Here is a 26,791-nt window from a genome sequence, read left to right as displayed (position 1 = left end):
CTGTACTGTCCAATTTACAGTAGCTATTACTGCAAAAAAATGCCATGCTATTGTTTGAGGAGAGCTCCTAACAAAACACTTTCACCGCGATAGGTTTGATAAATTAATCTCTGAAGGTGAAATGTGGACTTACATTCTGAAATCTTGCTCTGATTTATCATCCAAAGGGTCCCAGAGATAACATGAAGTGTAATTTTGTTAAATAAAATCCCTTTTCATATTCTAAAAAGGTCGATATAGCATGCACGATCGATTTTGTATTTCCACTCCTTCAATTTGCAAAGAAAGGAATCTGTGAAAATCTAACCCTAAATGTTGTTTCAACCAGTCAAATCGCTTTCGTATGTATTCCTCAGAGATCCTAGAATGTAACCAGACTTCACTATATCATTAGGGGTGTAGTATATCCTATAGGACAGCATATTTGGTCAGAGAGCGACGCCTTCATCGCACACCGATGTCGCGGGCGGTCTTCATTTTAACGACTAACTTTGTCAAATAAGCACCAATGGGGGTCAAACAACGCTAGCTAGATAGCCAGTGAGCTGGGCTTTACGGGAGTATCCGGAAACCCTGTATCTGTCGTAAAAATGTAGCTACGAACCTTGCGCGACAGCATGCCATATCATTTTGGACAAAAATAAGAATATTTAGAGTTACGAAAACTTTTTTTTGTTTTGCAAACTTATAATATGGCTACTAATACTGGAAAAGCTAAATCAAAGTCCAAGTATACAGATGTGACAATATTGTTGCAGAAAAATGTCATGAATGCAAATGTCTCCTTCACGATTTGCCCAAATGTTTCTGGGTGACTTCACACTAAATGTCATGTAGTTCGCTCATACTACAAATTATCTTTCTGAAACTTTGCACATACACTACTGCAATCTTGTGGACACCATCGGCAATACAACCAGAGTGATGGCTATAATTGGGACCTTTCTGTTGTTGCATTTCAAAGATGGTGTTAGAAAAAAAATATGCTTTTTTTCTTTGCATTTTCTACCAGATCTATTGGTGTTATATTCTCCTACATTCAATTCGCATTTCCACAAACTTCAAAGTGTTTCCTTTCAAATGGTACCAATAATATGCATATCCTTGCGTCAGGGCCTGAGCTACAGGCAGTTAGATTTGGGTATGTCATTTTAGGTGAAAATTGAAAAGGGGGGGGGGGGCTATCCCTAAAAGTTTAAGTTTACAATTAGGGCTCTACCTAGAATTTTCTGACAAGGTGGTGCTGATGTAGGCCTAAAGTTGGGTAGGGGGAGGTCCAGAGGGCGTCAGACAACTTCCCCCTCCGGAAGTTGAAGCATTTTGAAGTTTTGAAAACCATTTCCTGAAACCAATAGTCTTAACTGATATCAAACAATATAGTTAACAGAGAAGTCTTGTTTGATCCTAAATTAGAGGTTGTCTCAATGACCCTGACATTTATTTTGGCTAAATTTAGGGGTAATGATTATTCTAATGGGTGTCTATGTGGATACTAGTCTAATGAAGATGTAAACCGCCTTATTAGTTCAATTACTGGATGCAATGTAGTAGTGTAGCTTATTGTAGGCTATTTGGAATAAAATTACAACTGAACTAGGCCTATATGAGGTCGTTTCAGATCTCTATCCCTGACCTCATCCATCAAGTTAGGTCTGACTACTAGGCTACCATTCATTCGACATGTCTTGTTGTCATTGGTGAACGGACTTACCATTAGGAGCCTAGTGTTGACATGTATGAAGAGGACAGAAACTGATTCAGTAACATAGGCCTACTAATCTGTAACGGTCCAACAGAACTTTGTGAAGGAAGGTATTAGCGGAACAGCTCTCTGCCATGTCTGTTTCCATCCACACAGCGACGGCACTGAACTACCGCAACACGTTTCCTTAATTGTCGATGTGCTTGTGCCTACTACCATTGTGGAGATCACAGCATGTGCAGGCAAGAAAGTGGTTTCTCTCTCACATCAGTGGTATCAATGGCCGAAGTGGCGCACTGCCATCCAGCTCGAGGGAGGAATATAGTACTATGACTGCGGGGGCGGGCCGAAGCGGAGAGCTAAAGATTTTTCCTCCTTGCCCAAGTCCTCTGATTGGCTCAGCTCCAACTTCAGATGGTTGAGTTAAAAACCACAAAGTGCCAATTAAACGTTTCATTTTTCATACCAGCGTAATTTGACCTCAAATTGCGTGCATGCTACATAAAACGCGTGCAGGTTGACAGGTCTGATATATGCTGATTCCAATATTTATTTGCAGCAGCATGCCAGTCCCTTTACTTATTTATAAAGGGCCAGACAAGCTGTACAGAAAGACACCATTCATGTCATGGCTACACCGCTTTTACTGTGCAACAACAACCCATAAGGGGTCAAAACTATGATGAGAGACGATGGCCCCTCCTCCCAGGGAGGGAACTGACTGAGTCTCACTGTGTTGTGTTCTGCAAGGGTCCAGGACCAGGCCAGTACTACCTACCTTCTTGCCCCCGGAGGAGTTTCTCTCAGGTTTAGCAGACTCTCCCTTCTCCTTGCTAGAGGACTTTGACCTCTTGGTCTTCTCTTTGTCAGCCGAGACTGGGGAGCCTGAGCAGGGACTGGCGCTCTTGCTGTGTTTGTTGGAGGAATCTGGGAGAGAAGCAGAAGAATAACCAACCAATAATATCGATCATATCCATGTTGAAAATAATGTTTTATTCTGTATTCTTAGGTAGAGAGGTTTGCTTATTATGTACATGGAGATAACTTACTGGTTCCATTTTCATCTTTTCTGCGTTTGGATTCTAGGCTCATCTCACGGTCAGTGGTCATATGATCCTAAAAAAAGATGGGAAATAAATAAGGACAATGAATCAATCTCACCAGTCTTGACAATCTATGCAAAACTAATGTCAGAATTCCTCTGAAGTATTTGGCTGTTAAGTTCTATAGCTATCAAATCATTTGTATAAAATCAGTTTAGAACATTCAGTTCCACATGGAGCCCAGTGTGGGGCTTTAACATCTCTTTAACATGGCCTGTAAAATACTCACTCTCTTCCTGTCCTTCCGGTCTTTGTCGTCGGTCTTCTTCTCTTTGGAACGGCCCCGGGTATTCTCTGACTCTTTCTTGTCCGTCTCCCTCTCTCTGCTCTTGGACCGCGCGACCGAATTGTAGTTGATGTGGTGCTGTAAGGAATTAGCATACAACAGACAGACCAAAATAGATGATTATTTTTACTTTTCATGGCATTCTGTCCACTTACAGGAGGATACCTTGACATGTGTGCTGAAATCAGCCCGTTCTCTCAGAGTGTGCCTATTACCAAGCCATTAACCTGATAATATAACCCCATATTCCCAGGAACACCCTGTAAACTGTACTATGTGCTGCTGATCATATGAATGAACCCACTAAGTGGCTCTGACAGTTCCTGGAGGAAAATCACTAGGAAACAGTCAAGGATAAAAATCACTAAACATAGAAAGACACAGGAATATAGAGCGGCTAAATAAAACAGGACTAAAAACAAATAGGAAGAAAAGGAGATTCAAGAGCAGATCCACAGTGCATCTTACCACTGCAGTAGTTATCTAGTAAAATAGAACATCAGGAACATTTTCAATATTGTAGTATCAAAGTTGAACACTATCCCTAACCACGTGGTCAGAGGTGTAGTAAGGTCCATCATCCTCAGTATTCAGACCCCAAACATTTCCCTCCCCGACAACGACTGTAGCTCAGTCCAGAGAGCATAGATATCATCCCAATAACTACACAGCGAACCATGTATAGTGTAGGTGATATGAGACTGGACCACGGGGACTGCAGGCGGGAGATCAAAATATCACAGACTAGTACAGGACACAGACAGCAGGGCAATGCTACACCTGTGCTGCTGTCTAACTCAATAAAAGTTTAACAAGCCAACCTTGTACCTGCTGTATGAATTATTCACCTGGCGTAGCCATCTACAGCATCTCTAGCTCAGTCTGCAAGGAGAGCATCTAGACAGAGGAATAACTGAACTATGGCATTGGCTACTGATTTGAGAGGAACCCAATGAATATGGACTAGGGCTTATAGGGGTTTTGGTGGTGAAAAGGAATGGCAGGCTACAGTCTTAAAACGAGCCTAAAAAACCTAGAGCTTAATAAAGACTTCAAGTGTTTTGCTTTAAACTAATATCAGAAATCAATATGGAATAGAGGCGGGTGGGTGAACGGGTGTGTCTGACTGCGAGACAGAGGTCTGTAGTGTGGGCTCAATAGAGGATTGCCCCTCTTCTTCTCAGCACATCACATGCATAGCTAATGAGTCTCCAGCCGGGCAGGCATCAGGGACGGCCTTAGAAAGTGATCACAGACAAGAGGAAGAAATGCCGCCTGCTTAAAATTCTGCCCTTTCGCCTTCTCTTCCCCCCGGTGGCACAATCAGCACTTTTTCACAACAGTCTGCTGTACTGGACAAGGACTTTAATCTTTCCCATGACTCCGAGCTCATTAAAACGTAGTGTGTGGGTCTGGCTGCCTGGCACAGAGTAGACTTAAAACAGAAAAACTTGACCTAAGGTGACATCTCAAGTTATACTATTCAGCAATGACTTTTTATTTAAGTCAGATTTATTCAGACAGTCTGCAAAATGGTCAATTTGCCCATTCAATATGTGTGAACTACTAAAGTCCTTCTAACTGACCCCCTCCTCATGGCACTTGTAAAAGGAGAGTGAAGATGATAACAGTCAAGGTGAATGATAATAGAGAAGTGTTTAGGAGTCCAAACCTTGGATGCAGAGTCCTTGGGTTCGTTGCTATTGTCCTGTAGGAATGAATGGAGACAGATGAGCTGGGGAGTTGTCAGACAGCAGGACAGGAGAAGTGTGTGGAGGGGGGGCTGGACAGAGCGATGTCACACTTCTTTCCCTTTGACCTTCAAGGACTAAGGCTTTCACAAGGTTATTAACAGAGAAGAGAGTTCATAATAGCCTTAACAAGGGTCATCTCATAGACTTTACATTAAATCAGAAAAACACTGACTTGTGAGATAAAAATAGTGTCTGATTACTTTGTATAAAAAAATTGTCTGGAATTAAATGAAGCCTCTGAGGCTTGAAGAACAGCTGGTATTTTACTTTGTAGTGCATGTGGTGTAAACTAACAAAACAACTGAACTGTGTATGTATGTGTCTGACTAAATTAATTACATTTTGTATGTGCTCTGCTCTCCTACGTTTTAACACTGTTGTTGTCACTTACAGTTGAGAATGGATAAGACACAGGGAGGAGCCTATCTCTCTGGTGGTAGTAAACATTAAGACCTATCACAAGCTTCCAGCGGTTTAGGCAACGCTCCAGCAGATCCAGAAGGCTTCGCCAACACTTTCCCTCTCCCGCTCTCTGTAGTAGAAGGCAGGCTTTATTTTCCTTCTGTACTTTTGGCTGGTGTAAAACTGAAGCTCCCGCTCGTCTCTCCTGCTCTCTGTGGGCCTGGGTGCTGGTGGTGCTTGGGGTTCCCACTGCGCGTGTGACAGGGTGGTAGGGGTGTTGGGGGGGGTTGCTAGTTGTTGGTGGGGAAGGGTTGTGGGGAGGAGGCCAAAGGAACAACTGACTGCGTACACATCTTGGAGTGGAAGCGAAGGTACAGACTGAGGCTGCATGAAGGCTGATTGAACAGAACTAACAGTGGGGACAGATGACGTGGCGGCAGCAGCAGCAAGACGGCTCTCTGCCTCTCCTCCTGTAGCAGATAGACTTCCTCTGAAGACACTGTGCCACTGCGGACTCCGCTCAACCCCCACTGGATTCCCGTAGATTCAGAGGAAAAGAAAAACACTTCACGCCACTTCAAACAATAAATATTTTCATCTTGCCGGAAAACAGGAGAAAAGCTCTTCATCTTGGGTGCTATTTAGAACGGAAAAATACCGATCTTAGAGGCGGGGATCATCTTTTCAGCAAAAAACGAGCAAGCTCCTGACTTGGAAGGCATTTTATTTGAGGAAAAATAGTGCACTCAAAAAGAGAAAAAAAGGGTGGGGACTATAGAAATGCATAAAAACTCCTCTCGCACTTTTACTGCTTTCATTCACACGAAAATAAATTAATATTTCAATATATACATTTTTCTCTTGGCTAAGTCCTTGATGGTTTTCCCCACTCAGGAAAATATTAAGGAAAAGTCCATGGAATTATTTCCAAACGGTCATGGTTTAGGGAGGGGATTCCAGATCGGGCTCCCGTGTGTGAGAACTCTCCTCGGTGATCTTGAGCGACGATGGAACACGCAACAGTTGGGAACGCTCCGGCAGAAAGGGAAGAAACACGCGCACAGCCTTCCTCAGGCCATACTAACCTTAACAGAGGAGGAATGGGATGGTGAAGAGTGGGTCTCCAGTTTTCGCCTTTTGTGATCTGGAATAAACAAGAGGATTAAATTCAGTTAGTTCTCATTTCAACAGGCACATTCCAACTAATAGCTCCAATTACCCGTTGACAACAATGAGAAAATCAGAAACAGTATATGAGCAGAGCCCGTGTTGAAGGTTAGGCTGCTTACCCCTCTCAGATTCAGCAGACTCCAATCGGGGAACTGGAGACTTGAGGGATCCGGACATGGCACTCCTGTCACCTCCCTTCTCTTTGCTCTTAGATTCCTTGGCTCCGGTGTCGCGTTCCCTGGATGGCTCCTTGGGCTCTCCGTTGCCGGTCTTGGCCTTGTTGTCCTCTTTGTTGCTCTTCTCTTCCGCCTTCTGCTTGTCCCGGTCTGCCTTGGGCGTCTTCTCCTTACCCTCGCGTGGCGCCCGCTCCTCCTTGCCGCCTGCTCCTCTCTCGTCTCTCTGCTTCTCCCGCCGGCTCTCCCCCTTCGTCTCTAGAGTGCTGCCTGGAGTCTTCTCCTTTTTCTCTTTTTTCTCCTTCCCGCTCTTTTCTTTGTCATCCCTCTCTTTGATGCTTTTGGTGCTGCGAGAGAAACAGAATGGACATGGTTCAGAGTTCAACATGGACAACATGCTACGGATGCACAGATAAGCAAGACTGATTCAACATGCTCATAGAAATCAGAGCGTCAATCTTTAATTCATGTATTTAAACATTCAAACTTCAGATGCCAAGTCTTAATATCCACAAGTTCAGAGTGCAGTGTTAGATTCCAATCTGGTCATTCACTGACTGACATATTCAAACAACTGATCGAGTTCTTTCCTGTTTTATTCAGCCTTTTTTTAAACGTATTAATGAGCTATAGTTGAGAACAGTAAATAAGTAAATCTGGTTGTTTCCCAGCCCCAGTGCTGTGGGCTGCTTATTGGCTGGCCTCCATGGCTACCTGTTAGGAGCCCCATTCCCGTTGCTGGTGGTCACTTTGGCCGCTGTGCTGTTGGCTTTGTTCGCTGGCTTCGCCGCACCCTGAGATTTATCCTTGGCTCGATCTATCAAAACATGAAGCAGCAACAGAATGTACACAATGGCCCTTTCAATAAAACAACTGTCCCCATACTAATTAAAACAAGAACACCTGTCATATTGTGTGTGACACATTAAATGATCTGTTAGACTTGTGGTTATGATAGAAGGTCAGATCTCAGTGGAAACTTGTTGGATCTCCCCACTCACCGGCGTCCTCACTGACGCCCTCCTCCGTCTTGCTGGCGTTGGTGGCAGGCTTGGCCGTGGTGCCAGGGCCGTTTTGCTGGCTGACAGGAGTGGCGCTCCTCACCGGCTGCTCCTTGTGGTGGAACTCATTCTCAGGAACCATGTGCGCCTTCCTGCCTTTCAACTGGCCAGAATAGCTGCAAGAGGCATGGAGAGTACAAGGTACAAGCAGGGCAATCATACAGCATTACACCCCATACACATGCTTACACACATACCCATACCACAGAAACAGAACTCCCACATAGGGACGCAATAACATAATGATATCTTTCCACTCACACACACAGGATGTGCATCTATCCTTACAAGCACAATTCTATACACATCTGCAGTACCTGTCAAAAGTTTGGACACGGCTACTCATTCAAGGGTTTTTCTTTATTTCTACTATTTACTACATTGTAGAATAATACTGCCCTACTAAGCAAAAAGGCAGTAACTGCTCGTAGCTTAGAACTGAGAAAAATTGCTTTTTTGTTGTTGTTTTACCTTAGTTTCACAGTAACATGACCCCCATGTTGTGGACAAGGCAGAATACTTGTCCACCTGATTAAGCATGTATTTAACGTAGCAAAAATGACAAAATGAGCAATTACAGCCTTTTTGTTTGGTAGGGCAGAAGATATCGAAAATATCAAAATGACACATATGGAATGATGTTTTAACCCAAAAAAAGAGTGAAGAATCAAAAATATATTTTGATTTGTTTAAAAGTAGCCACCCTTTGCCTTGATAACAGCTTTACACACTCTTGGCATGCTCTCAACCAGCTTCATCTTGAATGCTTTTCCAACAGTCTTGAAGGAGTTCCCACATACGCTGAGCACTTGTTGGCTGTTTTTCCTTCATTCTATGGGCCAACTCAACCCATCTCAATTTGGTTCAGGTCGGGTAATTGTGGAGGCCAGGTCAACTGATGCAGCACTCCATCACTTTCCTTATTGGTCAAATAGCCCTTTCTCAGCCTGGAGGTGTGTTGGGTCATTTGTCCGGTTGAAAAACAAATGACAGTCCCACTAAGCGCAAACCAGATGGGATGGCGTAATGCTGCAGAATGCTGTGGTAGCCGTGCTGGTCAAGTGTAAAAAATCTCAAATTTGGACTCATCACACCAAAAGGACAGATTTCCACCGGTCTAATGTCCATTGCTCGCGTTTCTTGGCCCAAGCAAGTTTATTCTTATTATTGGTTTCCTTTAGTAGTGGTTTCTTTGCAGCAATTCGAGCATGAAGGCCTGAATCACACAGTGTCCTCTGAACAGTTGATGTTGAGATGTGTCTGTTACTTGAATTCTATGAAGCATTTATTTGGGCTGCAAATTCTGAGGCTGGTAACTCTAATGAACTTATCCTCTGCAGCAGAGGTAACTCTGGGTCTTCCTTTCCTGTGGCGGTCCTCATAAGAGCCGGTTTCATCATAGCGCTTGATGGTTTTTCCCGCATTGACTGACCTTCATGTCTTAAAGTAATGTTGGACTGTCATTTCTCTTTGCTTATTTGAGGTGTTCTTGCCATAATATGGACTTGGTCTTTTACCAAATAGGGCGCCATCTTCTGTATAACACCCCTGCGTTGTCACAACACAACTGATTGGCTCAAACGCATTAAGAAGGAAAGAAATTCCACAAATGAACTTTTAACAAGGCACACCTGTTAATGAAATGCATTCCAGGTGACTACCTCATGAAGCTGGTTGAGAGAATGCCAAGAGTGTGCAAAGCTGTCAAGGCAAAGGATGGTTACTTTGAAGAATGTCCATTATGAAATATATTTAGATTTGTTTAACACTTTTTTTGGTTACTACATGACTCCCTATGTGTTATGTCATAGTTTTAATGTCTTCACTATTCTACAATGTAGAAAATAGTAAAAATAAAGAACAACCCTGGAATGAGTAGGTGTGTCTAAACCTTTGACTGGGCTCTGATACGATACTTTCATGACTCGGTGCGATTCGATTTCATTAGTGTAACAAATCGATGTGGTTCAATTCAATGCACAAACAACTGTTGCATGAACAAATTAATTTTCCATTCTAAATTAATATATGTTACGGATGGAGCTCAGCTGGATTGGTCTGAGCAGCCCTGTGTGTGTGTGTATGTATGTATATATGATGTAGTGTGTGAGCTGGCAATTTGTTTCCCCCCCTTACTTTTTATCTGAAATCCTGATCACCCACTGATGAACTTGTCATATAGAAGATAGAAATGTGTTGTGCTAGTAATATGTCAATATTCATCTTCAAAAATGAGCTATGAAATACATAGCCAATTCACATAACACAACTTTGGATGTCACCACCGTCTCAAAAGAGAATGATTTAGAACTTTACAGAGGAGAACTACTCTTCTCCTGTTCTGACCAGTGAAGCCAGTAAAAATTGCTGTCCTTGTTATGCAATTACACCTTCACCATGTGCATGTAAAAAGGACCAAATGCAGACTGTTTAAAGCAGAACTACCAAAAATACTTATTACGGTGAACATTGTAATTGAAAAGCCCCAATCAGCAGCTGGATGTGCAACCAGCACGATGTTACTTGTGACCACTTCGGTAGCCTATACAGCTCCGCCAGTGAAACACAATTTAGTAACAATGACCCAGCCAATTACATTGGTTGTTCCGCAATAAAGCTTATGATTTAATCATGCGAAAGCCATTTTACAAACATTGAATGCGCCGCACAGACGTAGCCTACAAATATTAGAACAGGGATAGGGTAGACCTACCTCTCATTGTTAGCGTCTCCCGCGCTGCCCCACTACGCTGCTGATACTCTGTTATTATCGATGCATAGACACTTTAATAACTCTACCTACATGTACATAATTACCTCGACTAACCGGTACCCCCTGTATATAGCACCGCTATTGTTATTTACTGCTGCTCTATAATGATTTGTTATTCTTATCTCTTACTTTGGGGGGGGTTCTTAAAACTCCTTTGTTGGTTAAGGTCTTGTAAGTTAACAGTTCACTGTAAGGTCTACCTGTTGTATTCGGCGCATGTGACCAATACAATTTGACAGTTGTGATCTGACTTGTAGTCATACAGTTACATGCATAAAAGTTTGATAGGCTGAAGGAAAGGACACATCAATTCAGCCAATAGAATAGAAGTATTTTTCGGAATAAGGCAGAGCAAAATATTACGAGTAAAAAAGTTAGTGGACCGGCGATTTGGCAACGTTTCAATAGTTTCTTCTTACCAATGCAGGCTTCATTTGGATCAGTTTGGAAGCCTGCGGACCGATGCACTCGCATCTTAAACATTTGAACTGGGGGCCGATGCGTATCGGTGAATCGTTACATCCCAAACACACACACAGGATCAGTGCCTCTAAGTGAGGATTTGCCAGGTACATCCTGTAAAGCTCTGTAGAGGATTATGTTTGTTTAGCTGTCTGAAGTGCTTTGCAGCAGCACCAGGTGACTGACTGAATCCCAGGCAGACAGGTTGACAGCTAGACTAGGCCTACACCTTAATTAAATCAGTCCTCATTACCACACCAGCTCCTTAAGACCCATCCTCTACTAGTCGCTACAAGACAAAGTACCAAGATCATTTATCTGTTCTCACAACTCTGTTTAGATAATCCCCAACAAGTGCTTCCCAATGTAAATAACATCTGGATAAAAATACAACTCAACCTTCCCTAATGATAATTCATCCAATACCACTTCATATATACCTCTGCAGTTCTTTTTGCATTGAAAGTACACAACTCCATTTAACGCCACCCTTTGTTGGTACTAGCAACAAACTGACAAACCTAACAGCAATATGTTAGGTAACCACTTGCCACTTAACTACAACCCCCACAATGCTAGTGAACTGTGCCTGGGCTGCACACAATGCGGCTGGTGGACTCTGTGTTACCCCATGGCCAAGGCATAGAGGTCTGGCCTCTTCTCCTTCTCCTCCAGACAGATCTTGTGGACACGGCACTCGAGTGCCTGGCCCAGGTTCAGCACTTTGGGGTAGCAGGGCAGGATTTTGGTCAGCACGATCAGGATGTTCCGGATGTGGGTGTATTCCCCCGTCTCCAAGCAGTGGACTGATGCCTAGAGGGCACAGAGGGGAGAGCGAGGAGTGTATTGTAACTGCTTGAGCGGTTGCCATTTCCTGTAAGAGTTGTCCGTCACGTTTCTCTTCATTTAAACTATTGCATTCTGAATAATGGTAGTAAATGAATGGGTGTTAATGAGACAAAAATACCAGATTGACTTCTTCAGAAGGCAATGAAACAAAGGGAAGAACTCACTTTAGTCAGCTTGTAGTGCCATTTGTGCACTACATGTCTGAAGTTCTCATAGTCCAGCTGGTCTGCTTTGTTCCCTCCGTCGAAGCCTGTGGCTCTGAAAATGGTCAGGAAGCCTGGGTAGTTACCACACTCCTTGAAGAGGGAACAACAAATAGACAAGATGAAGTGTTAACACGTGCATTCTACATCTTCCACACTTCAGTGAATATTAGTAATGTCAGTAGATAATGTTGGCCAACCTCAAATCAACTCCTTGCCCCGACACATTTGTTGATCTGAGAGGATGTAGTGTGTGAGATAGAGGTGGAATCCTTACCTTCTCGTAGACAGCTCGGTCACTGTGCCAACGGGTCACCGTCTCCAACATGCAGCACAAGAAGCGGCCGTAGCGTCGCGACTCGTTCTCCGTGCAGCTGGCCACCGTGTAGATGATGTCAGAGAACACCTGCAACACAGTTAGGAGGTCAGGGCGGAGTCACTAACTGATGAAAATCCCATGGTATAATGACATGTGACAACCAGAGATAGTAGAGGGCAGAAAGGAGAAAGCAAGAAAGACAGAGAGAAAGGGAGAAGTCTCACCCGGTCATAGCAGAGCAGGGTGCAGAAGTTGGGTGTCTTCTGCTGGTGCACCAGCTCCACAAAGCGGGCGCAGTACACAGCGTCGATGGCAGAGAAGATACAGCGAGGAAACAGACACAGCTGCAGAAACTTAGTGATGGTCTCATTCTTGGTGGATTCTGAGAGAAAAAAAAAGGTGTGATGGGGAGGGAAGGGATTGATTAAAAAAAAGGTGTGATAGAGAGGGAAGGGATTGATAAAAAAAAAAAAGGATGTGAGAACAGTGAATTAAGACTTACCGTCAACTAACTTGCATGACTCATCTTTAGGGTGACTCAGAGGTAATTCTTCAAACAAGATTTGAGGTTAAACCCACTCTTAAAATGTCATTAGCGTAGGTTGTATAGAGCTGTACAGTGAAATTGTTCATATGACGGATGTGTGCTTTAATGAAATGGGAGAGTTGACATCTGCCATTAGCCCAGATCCTCTAAAACAGACTATGGCGCCATTACAGCAAACAACTTGTCATGCCTGTTAACTGGGCTAAAACAAACAAGGTGAGGCTGGTTTTCAGTAGCCTCATGGGAGCTGAGGGGGCTTGACTGTGGTGTTACTCTCCCAATAGAGTATTGTCCCCGAATGGGAACAGGCAGCTGGGTACGGGAGGGTCTGCTGGGATTAGTGTTGTGAGGAGCAGTCAGCAGTGTGTGTGTGTGTCTTTTTGAGAGCGACAGAGAGGGGGTGGGGGGGAAGAGAGAGGGAGAAGGAGAAAAATTGTGTGAGCGCAATGTTATCTTACTAGCGAGGAGCCAGTTGTCCTTCTCCAGTTTGAGGCGGTGCAGGACCCTCTGGACGTGCTCCAGCTGCTTCTTCTCCTCCTCCTGCAGCTTCTCCTGTAGGGCCGTGCAGCGCTCCTTCTCCTTCTTCTTCTTGTTCATTGGCTACAGACGGACACCATAGACAAACAAGCAGGCTGCTGTTTAGACAGGGTGAACACATGCAGAGAGAAAACACTAATAACAACTTCGAGCTCAAGCACAATACAATTACAGTACTCTTACCATTACACTGCAAGTCAAGTGATAATTGGAGTTACGCCACAATGAACTGTACAACTGTGTTTGGAGGCATTTAGATGAACTGGAAGATGAGAAAAGTCTCTTCCTGCTGCAGTGTTGTCTTTTCCTACTAGTACTTCACTGATAACTACTTTGATGGAAAATGTACTTGCCTCACCCATCTTCAGATGAATGCACTAAATTGTCTCTCTGGATAAGTCTGCTAAATGATTAAAATGCAGTGGAGTAAAGTACTACTTATGTCGTTTTTTCCGTTATCTGTACTTCACTACTTATATTTGACAACTTTTACTTCACTACATTCCTAAAGAAAATGTACTTTTTATTCTGTACATTTTCCCCTGATAACCAAAAGTACTAGTTACGTTACTTTTTGAATGCTTAGCAGTACAGGAAATATGACCCAATTCATGACCCATCCCTACTGCCTCTGATCTGGTGGACTCATTAAACACAAATGCTTCATTTGTAAATTATGTCTGAGTGTTGGAGTGTGCCCCTGGCTATACGTGAATAAAATAAAACAAATTGCGCTGTGTGGTTTGCTTAATAAGCCATTTGAAATAATTTACACTTTCACTTAAGACATTTAAAAACAAATACTTTTAGACTTTTACACAAGTAGTATTTTACTGGGTGACTCACTTTTACCTTAATAGAAAATGACTTAAGCATCTTTACTCTTACTCAAGTATGACAAATCAGGTACTTTTTCAACCACTGCTAAAAAAAAAAATTAAAAACAGAAGAAATAATACAAGTGTTGTCATCAAGGGGTCTGCTAGATGCCTGAGTCGTGTTTAGAGTATTCGGCAACATAAGAAAACAAACAGACGGACACAGGGGAACTGGGTCTGGACTAATAATAAAAGCTCATTTTGGTTTGAATGCGGTGTCCGTTGTGCGCTCTAATGAACACAACCATGACGATGTGACTCACCACATCAGGGTTCTCCTCGATGACCTGCACCTGGAGCTGGAGCTTCTTCACCTCGCGGTCGTAGGCGTTGTGTGGTACGGCCAGGTCGTACATGGTCAGCGACCAGAAGGTGGCGTAGAACTGGGGTCGGAGGTCGTCCCAGACACGGGGTGGGTGCAGGGACACCACGGCCTCGTGCACCGGCGACATCACCAGCTCGCACGCAGCCACGTACTTATGGACCTTCTGCTGCTGCCGGTTGCTCTTCTCAGCTTTCTTCAGCTCATCATACTTAGACTGGGGAGAGGAGGGGACACTCAGTTACTGTCTCCTTTACATGGTAAGATTCACAAACGGATTGATATACAGTATGTTCCAGAGACACAACCTGACCGAGGCCATCTCCTAATGATGGATGCGTGTCAGCTGTGATTGTTCACATGGCGCAACCATGCCATGTGACAGCAGCAGAGGGGGAACTCGGGATGTTTCAAGTCCGGCCAGGGGGACCGTAAATGAGGTTAAACAGCACTCTCTCAAACTGAAACATTTTTTTCAGGATTCTACGTGGCCAGTGTTCTCAAAGCATTACTGTGCACATAAATTCAAAGTAAGTCTTTTTTTGTATTGAATTTATTTGTAGATTGTTTATACTCACTGTATCTAATTGTCATACTGTACAAATCAACTGTAGATTTCGGTGTTCCTCAAGGTTCCGTTTTAGGACCACTATTGTTTTCACTATATATTTTACCTCTTGGGGATGTTATTCGAAAACATAATGTTAACTTTCACTGCTATGCGGATGACACACAGCTGTACATTTCAATGAAACATGGTGAAGCCCCAAAATTGCCCTTGCTAGAAGCATGTGTTTCAGACATAAGGAAGTAGATGGCTGCAAACTTTCTACTTTTAAACTCAGACAAAACAGAGATACTTGTTCTAGGTCCCAAGAAACAAAGAGATCTTCTGTTGAATCTGACAATTCATCTTAATGGTTGTACAGTCGCCTCAAATAAAACTGTGAAGGACCTCGGCGTTACTCTGGACCCTGATCTCTCTTTTGAAGACCATTTCAAGGACAGCTTTTTTCCATCTACGTAACATTGCAAAAATCAGAAACTTTCTGTCCAAAAATACAGAAAAATTAATCCATGCTTTTGTCACTTCTAGGTTAGACTACTGCAATGCTCTACTTTCCGGCTACCCGGATAAAGCACTAAATAAACTTCAGTTAGTGCTAAATACGGCTGCTAGAATCCTGACTAGAACCCAAAAAATGTATCATATTACTCCAGTGCTAGCCTCTCTACACTGGCTTCCTGTCAAAGCAAGGGCTGATTTCAAGGTTTTACTGCTAACCTACAAAGCATTACATGGGCTTGCTCCTACCTATCTCTCTGATTTGGTCCTGCCGTACATACCTACACGTACGCTACGGTCACAAGACGCAGGCCACCTAATTGTCCCTAGAATTTCTAAGCAAACAGCTGGAGGCAGGGCTTTCTCCTATAGAGCTCCATTTTTATGGAATGGTCTGCCTACCCATGTGAGAGACGCAAACTCGGTCTCAACCTTTAAGTCTTTACTGAAGACTCATCTCTTCAGTGGGTCATATGATTGAGTGTAGTCTGGCCCAGGAGTGGGAAGGTGAACGGAAAGGCTCTGGAGGAACGAACCGCCCTTGCTGTCTCTGCCTGGCCGGTTCCCCTCTTTCCACTGGGATTCTCTGCCTCTAACCCTATTACAGGGGCTGAGTCACTGGCTTACTGGGGCTCTCTCATGCCGTCCCTGGAAGGGGTGCGTCACCTGAGTGGGTTGAGTCACTGATGTGGTCATCCTGTCTGGGTTGGCGCCCCCCCTTGGGTTGTGCCATGGCGGAGATCTTTGTGGGCTATACTCAGCCTTGTCTCGGGATGGTAAGTTGGTGGTTGAAGATATCCCTCTAGTGGTGTGGGGGCTGTGCTTTGGCAAAGTGGGTGGGGTTATATCCTTCCTGTTTGGCCCTGTCCGGGGGTGTCTTCGGATGGGGCCACAGTGTCTCCTTACCCCTCCTGTCTCAGCCTCCAGTATTTATGCTGCAGTAGTTTGTGTCGGGGGGCTAGGGTCAGTTTGTTATATCTGGAGTACTTCTCCTGTCCTATTCGGTGTCCCGTGTGAATCTAAGTGTGCGTTCTCTAATTCTCTCTTTCTTTCTCTCTCGGAGGACCTAAGCCCTAGGACCATGCCCCAGGACTACCTGACATGATCACTCCTTGCTGTCCCCAGTCCACCTGGCCGTGCTGCTGCTCCAGTTTCAACTGTTCTGCCTTATTATTATTCGACCATGCTGGTCATTTATGAACATTTGAACATCTTGGCCATGTTCTGTTATAATCTCCACCCGGCACAGCCAGAAGAGGACTGGCCACCCCACATAGCCTGGTTCCTCTCTAGGTTTTGGCCTTTCTAGGGAGTTTTTCCTAGCCACCGTGCTTCTACACCTGCATTGCTTGCTGTTTGAGGTTTTAGGCTGGGTTTCTGTACAGCACTTTGTGATATCAGCTGATGTACGAAGGGCTATATAAATACATTTGATTTGATTTGATACAGACTAAAGGTGAAGTGCCAGAGGGAAGGAGAGACTACTCACCAGGATTTGATGTCCATACATGGGGCGTGAGAGGAAGAAGGCAGCATCGTGGGGCGTGTGGAACTGGTTACAGAGGATGTCAATGGAGGGAACACGCTTGATGTAGTCCTCAGTACTCAGGTTGGAGGCCAGGAAGCCACCAAACTGCACCAGGGTGTCGTGACACTGTGGCCAAGGGACAGGGAGTCAGAGAATGGCACCCTAATCCTTATTTAGTGCACTACTTATGGCCTCTGGACAAAAGCATGGGATGTAATCAAAATACTTTTCCAATAGTATCATTCTGAACAGAATCATCGTTTTTTTCATTCCATTCCACTGTTCCGACTTGCTAAATTATGTTCTGAACCGTTTGTACCAAAAAAAGTACTGGTTTATATCATTCCTTTTCAATCCTCTGAAATCAGAAGTTTTGTTACCTTAGCTTGACATTAAATTACTTCACCAATCAGTGCGGATAGAGCACCTTGCTATGGAGCGGGCAAGCTGTAGTCGTTTTAGCCTAGGCATCCGTGCATGGGCGCTATTGGCTGCCTAAGCTATAGTTGTTTACATGTGCGATGGACAGACAAATGTAGGGCGCGAGATGCAACTGACAATTCCCGGGTCGGGAGAGTGGGTGGAGGAGGCTTAGTGGGTGGAGGAGAATTATACCTACGGAGGAACGGGTTCTATGGAGGAACTTTGAATGTCTTTGAACTTCCGAGCGCTGGCTTAAAGTTGGACCAGAGCTAGCTGACAAATCACCAGAATAACTTTGAGTTACTGAGTGAGGGCTTTGCATATGCTTTGAAAACAACGGTTCTGTTCCGGAACAGTATTGATCACTTACGTTCCTCGAAATATGTTGTTTTATGCTCTGTTCCCTGAACAGGTTCAAACCCCTGGTCAAAAGTAGTTTTCTATCACAGAAGGTTGGTGGCAGCTTAATTGGGGAGAACGGGCTTGTGGTAATGGCTGGAGCGGTCTCCTGTCTGCTCGATATAGGAAATAGGACACAGCCATCTATTTTGGACACAGCCAGTTCATTCTCCCTTATTGCACAGCCATGTTTGTGTGCGATTAGTCCCACAGTTTGTCATTTATTTAAAGACACAACCTGGTTTATTCAAACTATCCATCAATGTGGCCCAATACTGCAAACAGAGGCAATTTTGGGGGGATTATCGCTGAGGAAAGCTCACAGACAACATGGGGGAATTGAACCAAATATAATTGTCAGCGGTGTAATATTTAAGAAATGAAAAAGGGGAGAATTCCCTTCATCTGCATTCCCCTGATGTAGCTTATCGACATGACTTCTAGTTACCCTCTGTGCTTATCAATATGCTATTTTCAGCAGAGGAAAAGCAATGACAGATTGACTATTTAATGAACTCTAAACAGGAGAACTCTCCAAGGTGTAAAACTAGTGTAAGTAAAGCTGTAAAGGGGGTCAGTAAGTACCTGGTCGTACAACTTGCCCACCAGTTTGAGGTGTTTCTCACCCCCCTCCAGAAAGACCACTCCGTTGCGTTGCTGGGCCATGAGGAGACAGAGGGGCAGGGCCAGATCATGGTCCAACAGGGCATCCTTTAGACGCTGGGACGACTTCTTAGTGTTACGGATCTGACCAAAGTAACCACCCTGGGGACAGAAAATATAACTGCATTGTTTCAAGTCATGCTGAGGAATAGCCGACTAATGCAATGTGCCTCTACTTTGAGCTGGTCATGGTGTACAGTTTCAAGTCAGACCAAACAGGGTCCTGTACCTCTGCTTTGAGCTGCTCCCCTCCAGTCATAGCTTCCATCTGCTCTGATGTCATCTCGTCAGTGATCTCGATCCCGGCCATCTTCTGCACCACCTCTTTCAGAATCAACAGGTCAAAACTGCAGTGGGGGGAACACAATAATCACAGTCTAAACATATTTGTGAATGCAGACATAAATAATATGTGCACATACACAAAAATAAACATGTGTAAAAAAAGAAAAGAAAACAAGGTTGGGGGCAAAAACAACCGTGGGAGTAGCTAAGGACAGGGCACTAATAATAACATAATTCAGCATGCCGTTTCATAGGGCATTGTGGCAGAGTGCCACCTCTATTTACTTCCCCTGCATCCCTGGCCCTGGCAAGGACTGATTTGAACTGATGGGAGAAAGAGAGAGATGAGAGAGTGGCCATGGAGCCCAGTGTGATTTACTACCTGCCGACTCCAGGCATCACAGGGAGACCAGCGCTGATAAAATTATCCTTCCCTCCTCCTCTATGGAAGCCCAAACCCTTCCACAGTCTGCAGCCTCCTCATCAACACAACATTACTCAGCAGCTTTGCCCAGTCCAGGGCCCTGAAGGGTGGCACAACAACGGCCAAGACCCCTCTCCCCCTCCCAGCCCTGGCCTTGTACAGTCTGTTCCGCCTGTAGCAATACGTCAGTCCCTGTTCTGATTCAGGAGAGGCCAGACAGAGACAGGGGACCCAGTTGATTGACTATGAGTGACAGACTCCATCACTATGAATCACATCAGAGCCAGCAAGTCAATGAGGCGCCCGCCTGCCAGCTCAGAAGTTATAGTTACCTCTTCCCTGCTTTCAGCGTATTGGTCACATACTGGAGGAGGCCAGCTAACTCAATTGGGTATTTCCTGAATACCGCTCCACAGAGACTGGCCAGGCCTAGAGATAGGAGAAAAAGGTCAGCAGTCAATCAGTTGTCAAGCAGACATGCATATGTTGCATAAAATACAGTCAACTAAAGTAGAGTTGCACTGGGCTGTAACTACATGGAACAAAAGTACAACCAAATGCCCCTTCGATAATAAAGCAGATTCGTGACATCAGGGTCGTGTTTAGTATGGTACACTGTAGCAAAATAAATTGTAACAGAATACAAAAATCTGTGTTCTAATTGGATGCTGCTACCACCATGCTTCACCGTAGAGATGGTGCCAGGTTTCCTCCAGACGTGACGCTTGGCATTCAGGTCAGAGTTGGTTTCATCAGACCAGAGAATCTTGTTTCTCATGGATTGAGAGTCCTTAAGGTACCTTTTGGCAAACTCCAAGCTGGCTGTCATGTGCCTTTGACTGCTGAGTGGAGTGCTGCAGAGATGGTTGTCCTTCTGGAAGGTTCTCTCATCGCCACAAAGGAACTCTGGAGCTCTGTCAGTCAGAGTGGTCACCCTGACCAAGGCCCTTCTCCCCCGATTGCTTAGTTTGGCCGGGCGCCCAGCCCTAGGAAGTCCTGGTGGTTCCAAACAACTTCTTCCATTTAAGAATGATGGAGGCCACTGTGTTCTTGGGGACCTTCAACGCTGCAGAATTTTTTTGGTACCCTTCCCCAGATCTGTGCCTTGACACAGTCCTGTCTCGGAGCTCTACGGACAATTCCTTCAACCTCATGGCTTGGTTTTTGCTCTGACATGCACTGTCAACTGCGGGACCTTATAGATAGACAGGTGTGTGCCTTTCCAAATCATGTCCAATCAAGTGAATTTACCACAGGTGGACTCCAATCAGGTTGTAGAAACATCTCAAGGATGATCAATGGAAACAGGATGCACCGGAGCTCAATTTCAAGTCTCATAGCAAAGCGCCTGAAAATGTACGTAAATAAGGTCTGTTTTTTGTTTTTAATAAATGTGCAAAAATGTCTAAAAACCTATTTTTTTTATTTATTATTATGGGGTATTGTTTGTAGATTGCTGAGAATGCATTTTATCCATTTTAGAATAAGGCTGTAACGTAACAAAATGTGGAAAAAGTCTAGGGGTCTGAATACTTTCCAAAGGCACTATGTGCATTTAGAACATTTTTGATAGTCAAATATATAATATTGGGGGGAATGTGTATACGTCATTAAGAGTGTCATTACTTTAAAGATAAAGACATCACACTTCTCTCAATTATTTAGCATTTTGTATTGTACCTCTTTTACAATGATTCATGAAGTCTATATAAAAAATAAATAATTAAACGCACACATATGGTCCTTTGTCTGTAGGATTCAGTTAGTGAACTTACTCTGAAGCCAGGAGGAGATCGTAGTGTCGTCATGCTTCATCTTCTCTTTCTCTGGATTTGCCAGCGCTTCAATTATGCAGTCTAAAGGCAACGAGTTGAGGTACAACACGTCTTAATACATTCTGCCAACATTAGCTGGACTATAGCGTTTCAAAAACATGATTAAACATAGTTCTGAAAGTGTATAAATAAAATGGGCAAAAACGGCAAGTCACAAAATGTCAGATTAAGGATACAAGCCATGACGTCATAGTTGAGTGAGGTGAGGTATTTAAGGGAGTCTACCACTGGACCGATGAGGTTGTCATACCACTGGATCTGAGACAGGATCTGAGAGAGGGACAAAAATACCTGGTTAATACAATACAGGGACAACAGGCCACATGATGATGATTAAAGAGGATATCTAAAAAAACATCCACCCAGCTGTTATATACATACGGAGTGTGTAAAACATTTAGAACAACTTCCTAATATTGAGTTGCACCCCCTTCTGCCCTCAGAACAGCCTCAATTCACAAAGGCATGGAAACTACAAGCTGTCAAAAGCGTTTCACAGGGATGCTGGCCCATGTGGACTCTAATACTTCCCACAGTTGTGTCAAGTTGTCTGGATGTCTTTTGGGTGGCGCACCATTGCTTATACACAAGGGAAACTGTTAAGCAGTTCTTGACACTCAAACCGGTGCACCTGGCACCTAATACTATACCCAGTTTAAAAGGCACTTAAATATTTTGTCTTGCCTTCACCCTCTGAAAGGCACACACACACAATCCATGTCTCAATACTTAAAAATCTGTATTTAACCTGTCTCATTCACTTCATCTACACTGCTCATAGCTTTCACCTGGTCAGTCTGTCATTGAAAGAGCAGGTGTTCCTAATGTTTTGTAGACTGTGTAGATGGATCATTAGAGTCAGATTCTAGAATAACATTCTAAAATGGTCTGAGAAAACAAGGCTATTGCTCTGCAGTGTCCTTTGCAGGTCACTTAAACTTTATTATCCTCTCTCCTGGTAAAGCCACCTTATTACCGGTTACACTACATCCCTACACTCCCACTGTGACAGGATGCCATCAGACTCTCCTGTTCCTCCACAAATGTATGTGGACACCTGCTCGTCAAACATCTCATTCCAAAATCATGGGCATTGGTCGTCCCTTTGCCACTATAACAGCCTCCACAATTCTGGGAAGGCTTTCCACTAGATGTTGGAACATTGCTGCGGGGACTTGCTTCCATTCAGCCACAAGAGCATTAGTGAGGTCAGGCACTGATGCTGAGCGATTAGGCCTGGCTCGCAGTCAGCGTTCCAATTCATCCCAAAGGTGTTCAATGGGGTTGAGGTCAAGGCTCTGTCCAGGCCAGTCAAAGTTCTTCTACAGCGATCTCGACAAACCATTTCTCTATGGACTTCGCTTTGTGCATAAGGGCATTATCGTGCTAAAACAGGAAAGGGCGTTCCCAAATTGTTACCAGAAAGCTGGAAGTACAGAATCGTCTAGAATGTCATTGTACGCTGTAGCATTAAGATTCCTTTCCGGAACTAAGTGGCCAAGGCCGGACCATGAAAAACAGCCCCAGACCATTATTCCTATTCCACCAAACTTTACAGTTGGCACAATTCATTCGGACAGGTAGCGTTCTCCTTGCATCCGCCAAACCCAGATTAGTCCGTCGGACAGCCAGATGGTGGAGCGTGATTCGTCACTCCAGAGAACATTTCCACTGCTCCAGAGTCCAATGGCGGCCAGCTTTAAACCACTCCAGCCGACACTTGGCATTGCGCATGGTGACCTTAGGCTTGTGTGAAACCATAAATGAAACCCATTTCATTTATCTCCCAATGAACATTTCTTGTGCTGACGTTGCTTCCAGAGGCAGTTTGGAACTTGGTAGTGTGTGTTGCAACAGAGGACAGAATTTTTATGCGCTATACACTTCAGCACTCAGCGGTCCCGTTCTGTGAGCTTGTGTGGCCTAACACTTCTCGGCTGTGCCGTTGTTGCTCCTAGACGTTTCCAATTCACAATAACAGCACTTACAGTTGACAGGGGCAGCTCGAACAGGGCAGAAATTAGATGAACTGACTATGACGGTGCTACATTGAAAGTCTCTTCAGTAAGGCCATTCTACTGCTAATGTTTGTCTATGGAGAATACATGGCTATGTGCTCAATTTTATACACCTGTCAGCAATGGGTGTGGCTGAAATAGTCAAATCCACAAGTTTGAAGGGGTGTCCACATACTGTAGCGTAAATGAGTGCACAGAGGCTTTAAAAGACCCAGTGTTAGAATAAATAATGGAGTGGTCTCTTCCCACGACCTTGATATTATTTGTGAAGACAGATGGACAGGGGTTGAGGTGGGGGAGGAAGGTAAGAGAGGGGGGGCTGAGGCCGAGTAAGGTGGAGGATGAGTTGAGTCTCAAGGGAGGTCCGACTCTCCTCATTCACTCAGAGAAGAGGCCATTCAGTCAGACTGCAGGCTGAGAGATTAAGAGATGGAGGCTTTAAAAAGGGAGAGGAGCAGCACAGCTTTTTCATTCCATTAATGTCCTGCTGCTGAGGCACCACAAAACACAACCCCACTACCTCCCCACTCCTCTTTCCGTTTGGCCGACATTCTGCTAGTCATTTTTTGAGACGTGAGATATTTAGGGGAGGGGTAGGGGACAGGGCTTATGCTGTGGAGATGGACAGGAGAGGGAGTGGATGGGGGTGTTCTAGCAAGACAAGACAGGCTGTGATGTGGAGTAGGTGAGTTCATTAGACACATGCACAGGGACACAGATGTAATTGGTGGGTAAATGTGAAATTCTTAGTCTCCGACAGTACAGGTGAACAAGAAAAGTGAATGAAACAATTATACAAATACATAAATCTGTGACAATGATAAAATGTTCATTGGGGTGTGAGGGTAAAGAGAATGTAAGCAGTCCCAGTGAATCCAATTTACATTCAGCCCCCATTTTTCAGCAGCAGCCTATCGTTACAAAGGCAGATTATAAAGATAGTGGTCTTAAAATAAGATCTCTCTGCCCCATGAAGATAGTAGAGGACACAGAGCCCTTTCACTGTCAAGATTAAATACTCAGTTAAAGTAGGAGGGAGATCACTCAAAATAAGGCTAATATTAGTGTAAGTCTCAAAACACTACTTTCAACTGTACAGTATGTGAATAAAATATCATAAAATCCTTGAGAATACATACATAGTCAAAGAGGATGGTGGGGTTGCTATGGCTCAGCTTGCCTATCTGGCGCCCAGATGGTTTCACATTCTCTTTGGTTAATCGCCTGGAAAAAAAGCAAAGAAAGAGAGAAAAGAGAGCAATTTATTAAATCTGTTGAAGCATCTTGCAGCCAATACATGTACCCCTGTCAATGCTGTGGGACTGATTTGATGGTTAGGCCTAGATTGAAGAAGATGATTTTGTAGAAGCATTTGCAACTAATAATGAACTTGTGCTCAATGTTTGGTTGCTTCATGCTGTTGGATTCGGGCTAAACTTTGAACATTGAGATATTAAAGACATGATAGATCAGACGCATAGTATATAAAGGAGAGATCTGTAGAAAGACAGAGTGGCTGTGGAATGTGATGGGTGGACGGGATAGAATCACAGGAGTGCGATAGGTGACACGAGAGGACATCTGTGGATTAGGTGAAGGAGGGGTTGAGGTGAAGAGGTCACATCAGATCCCATGAAGGGAGAAATAATGGTTATATTATCCTGTTACCCTCTTCCTGTCAAACCATAAGATGTAAGGATTGGAGAGAAGGAGGAGTGATATGTTAGTTGTAATTCAGACAAAAAAAAATCACAAGTGTGTGTGTGTGTGTGTATACACACACACACACACACACACACACACACACACACACACACACACACACACACACACACACACACATATATATATAACAACAATGTAACTCCAAGTCAATCACACTTCTGTGAAATTAAACTATCCTCTTAGGAAGCAACACTGACACTAAATGTCACATGCTGTTGTGCAAATGAAATAGACAACAGATGGAAATTATAGGCACCCCCAACAAAAAGGAGTGGTTCTGCAGGTGGTGACTACAGACCACTTCTCAGTTCCTATGCTTCCTGGCTGATGTTTTGGTCACTTTTGAATGCTGGCGGTGCTTTCACTCTAGTGGTAGCATGAGACGGAGTCTACAAACCACACAAGTGGCTCAGGTAGTGCAGCTCATCCAGCATGACACATCAATGCGAGCTGTGGCAAGAAGGTTTGCTGTGTCTGTCAGCGTAGTGTCCAGAGCATGGAGGAGCTACCAGGAGACAGGCCAGTACATCAGGAGACGTGGAAGAGGCCGTAGGAGGGCAACAACCCAGCAGCAGGACCGCTACCTCCGCCTTTGTGCAAGGAGGACCGGGAGGAACACTGCCAGAGCCCTGCAAAATGACCTCCAGCAGGGCACAAATGTGCATGTGTCTGCTCAAATGGTCAGAAACAGACTCCATGAGGGTGGTATGAGGGCCCGACGTCCACAGGTGGGGGTTGGGCCGCACAGCCCTCCATGTGCTCGCCAGAGGTAGCCTGACTGCCATTAGGTACCGAGATGAGATCCTTAGACCCCTTGTGAGACCATATGCTGCTGTGGTTGGCCCTGGGTTCCTCCTAATGCAAGACCTCTTGTGGCTGGAGTGTGTCAGCAGTTCCTGCAAGAGGAAGGCATTGATGCTATGGACTGGGCCGCCCGTTCCCCAGACCTGAATCCAATTGAGCACATCTGGGACATCATGTCTCGCTCCATCCACCAACGCCACGTTGCACCACAGACTGTCCAGGAGTTGGCGGATGCTTTAGTCCAGGTCTGGGAGGAGATCCCTCAGGAGACCATCCGCCACCTCATCAGGAGCATGCCCAGGTGTAGTAGGGAGGTCATACAGGCACGTGGAGGCCACACACACTACTGAGCCTCATTTTGACTTGTTTTAAGGACATTACATCAAAGTTGGATCAGCCTGTAGTGTGGTTTTCCACTTTAATTTTGAGTGTGACTCCAAATCCAGACCTCCATGGGTTGATAAATTTGATTTCCATTGATCATTTTTTGTTTGATTTTGTTGTCAGCACATTCAACTATGTAAAGAAAAATGTATTTAATAAGAATATTTCATTCATTCAGATCTAGGATGTGTTATTTTAGTGTTCCCTTTATTTTTTTGAGCAGTGTATATATACGGACACTAGAGAAGCTTTAACCAAGTTTAATTCTTCCCAAACGGTTGTTAGTTGTAATTCAGACAAAAAAAATCACATGTATGTATGTATGTATGTATGTATGTATATATATATATATGTATGTATATATATATATATGTGTATATATGTGTATGTATGTATGTATGTATGTATGTATGTATGTATGTATGTATGTATGTATGTATGTATGTATGTATGTATGTATGTATGTATGTATGTATGTATGTATGTATGTATGTATGTATGTATGTATGTATGTATGTATGTATGTATGTATGTATGTATGTATGTATGTATGTACATACATATATGTATATACATACATACATACATACATACATATATATACATACATACATACATACATATATATACATACATACATATATATATACTTGTGATTTTTTTTGTCTGAATTACAACTAACAACCGTTTGGGAAG

General features: G+C 44.0%; 1 protein-coding gene across 2 annotated transcripts in view; it reads right to left on the bottom strand.

Annotated features, from left to right (window-relative positions):
* The window catches only part of LOC112257742 (THO complex subunit 2), a 70,985-nt gene that overhangs the window by 4,836 nt on the left and 39,358 nt on the right, over positions 1–26,791 (bottom strand). For both annotated transcript variants that reach the window (XM_024431550.2, XM_024431549.2), the window contains exons 16-36: positions 24,322–24,406; positions 21,341–21,434; positions 21,105–21,185; positions 19,662–19,758; positions 18,850–18,967; positions 18,543–18,722; positions 17,097–17,261; positions 14,483–14,758; positions 13,263–13,404; positions 12,482–12,639; positions 12,216–12,344; positions 11,900–12,031; positions 11,515–11,699; positions 7,592–7,767; positions 7,305–7,407; positions 6,537–6,937; positions 6,333–6,391; positions 4,764–4,799; positions 3,035–3,169; positions 2,752–2,818; positions 2,481–2,629 (exon numbers count right to left, since the gene is read on the bottom strand). In XM_024431550.2, coding sequence (XP_024287318.1) covers positions 2,481–2,629; positions 2,752–2,818; positions 3,035–3,169; positions 4,764–4,799; positions 6,333–6,391; positions 6,537–6,937; positions 7,305–7,407; positions 7,592–7,767; positions 11,515–11,699; positions 11,900–12,031; positions 12,216–12,344; positions 12,482–12,639; positions 13,263–13,404; positions 14,483–14,758; positions 17,097–17,261; positions 18,543–18,722; positions 18,850–18,967; positions 19,662–19,758; positions 21,105–21,185; positions 21,341–21,434; positions 24,322–24,406 — 2,968 coding nt within the window. The remainder of the gene's footprint in view (positions 1–2,480; positions 2,630–2,751; positions 2,819–3,034; positions 3,170–4,763; positions 4,800–6,332; positions 6,392–6,536; positions 6,938–7,304; positions 7,408–7,591; positions 7,768–11,514; positions 11,700–11,899; positions 12,032–12,215; positions 12,345–12,481; positions 12,640–13,262; positions 13,405–14,482; positions 14,759–17,096; positions 17,262–18,542; positions 18,723–18,849; positions 18,968–19,661; positions 19,759–21,104; positions 21,186–21,340; positions 21,435–24,321; positions 24,407–26,791) is intronic.

The sequence above is a fragment of the Oncorhynchus tshawytscha genome, linkage group LG09, assembly GCF_018296145.1.
Source record: "Oncorhynchus tshawytscha isolate Ot180627B linkage group LG09, Otsh_v2.0, whole genome shotgun sequence".
NCBI classification, from domain to species: domain Eukaryota; kingdom Metazoa; phylum Chordata; class Actinopteri; order Salmoniformes; family Salmonidae; genus Oncorhynchus; species Oncorhynchus tshawytscha.
Note: the sequence above shows the minus strand (reverse complement) of the source record. Positions and strands in the feature narration are given on the sequence as shown.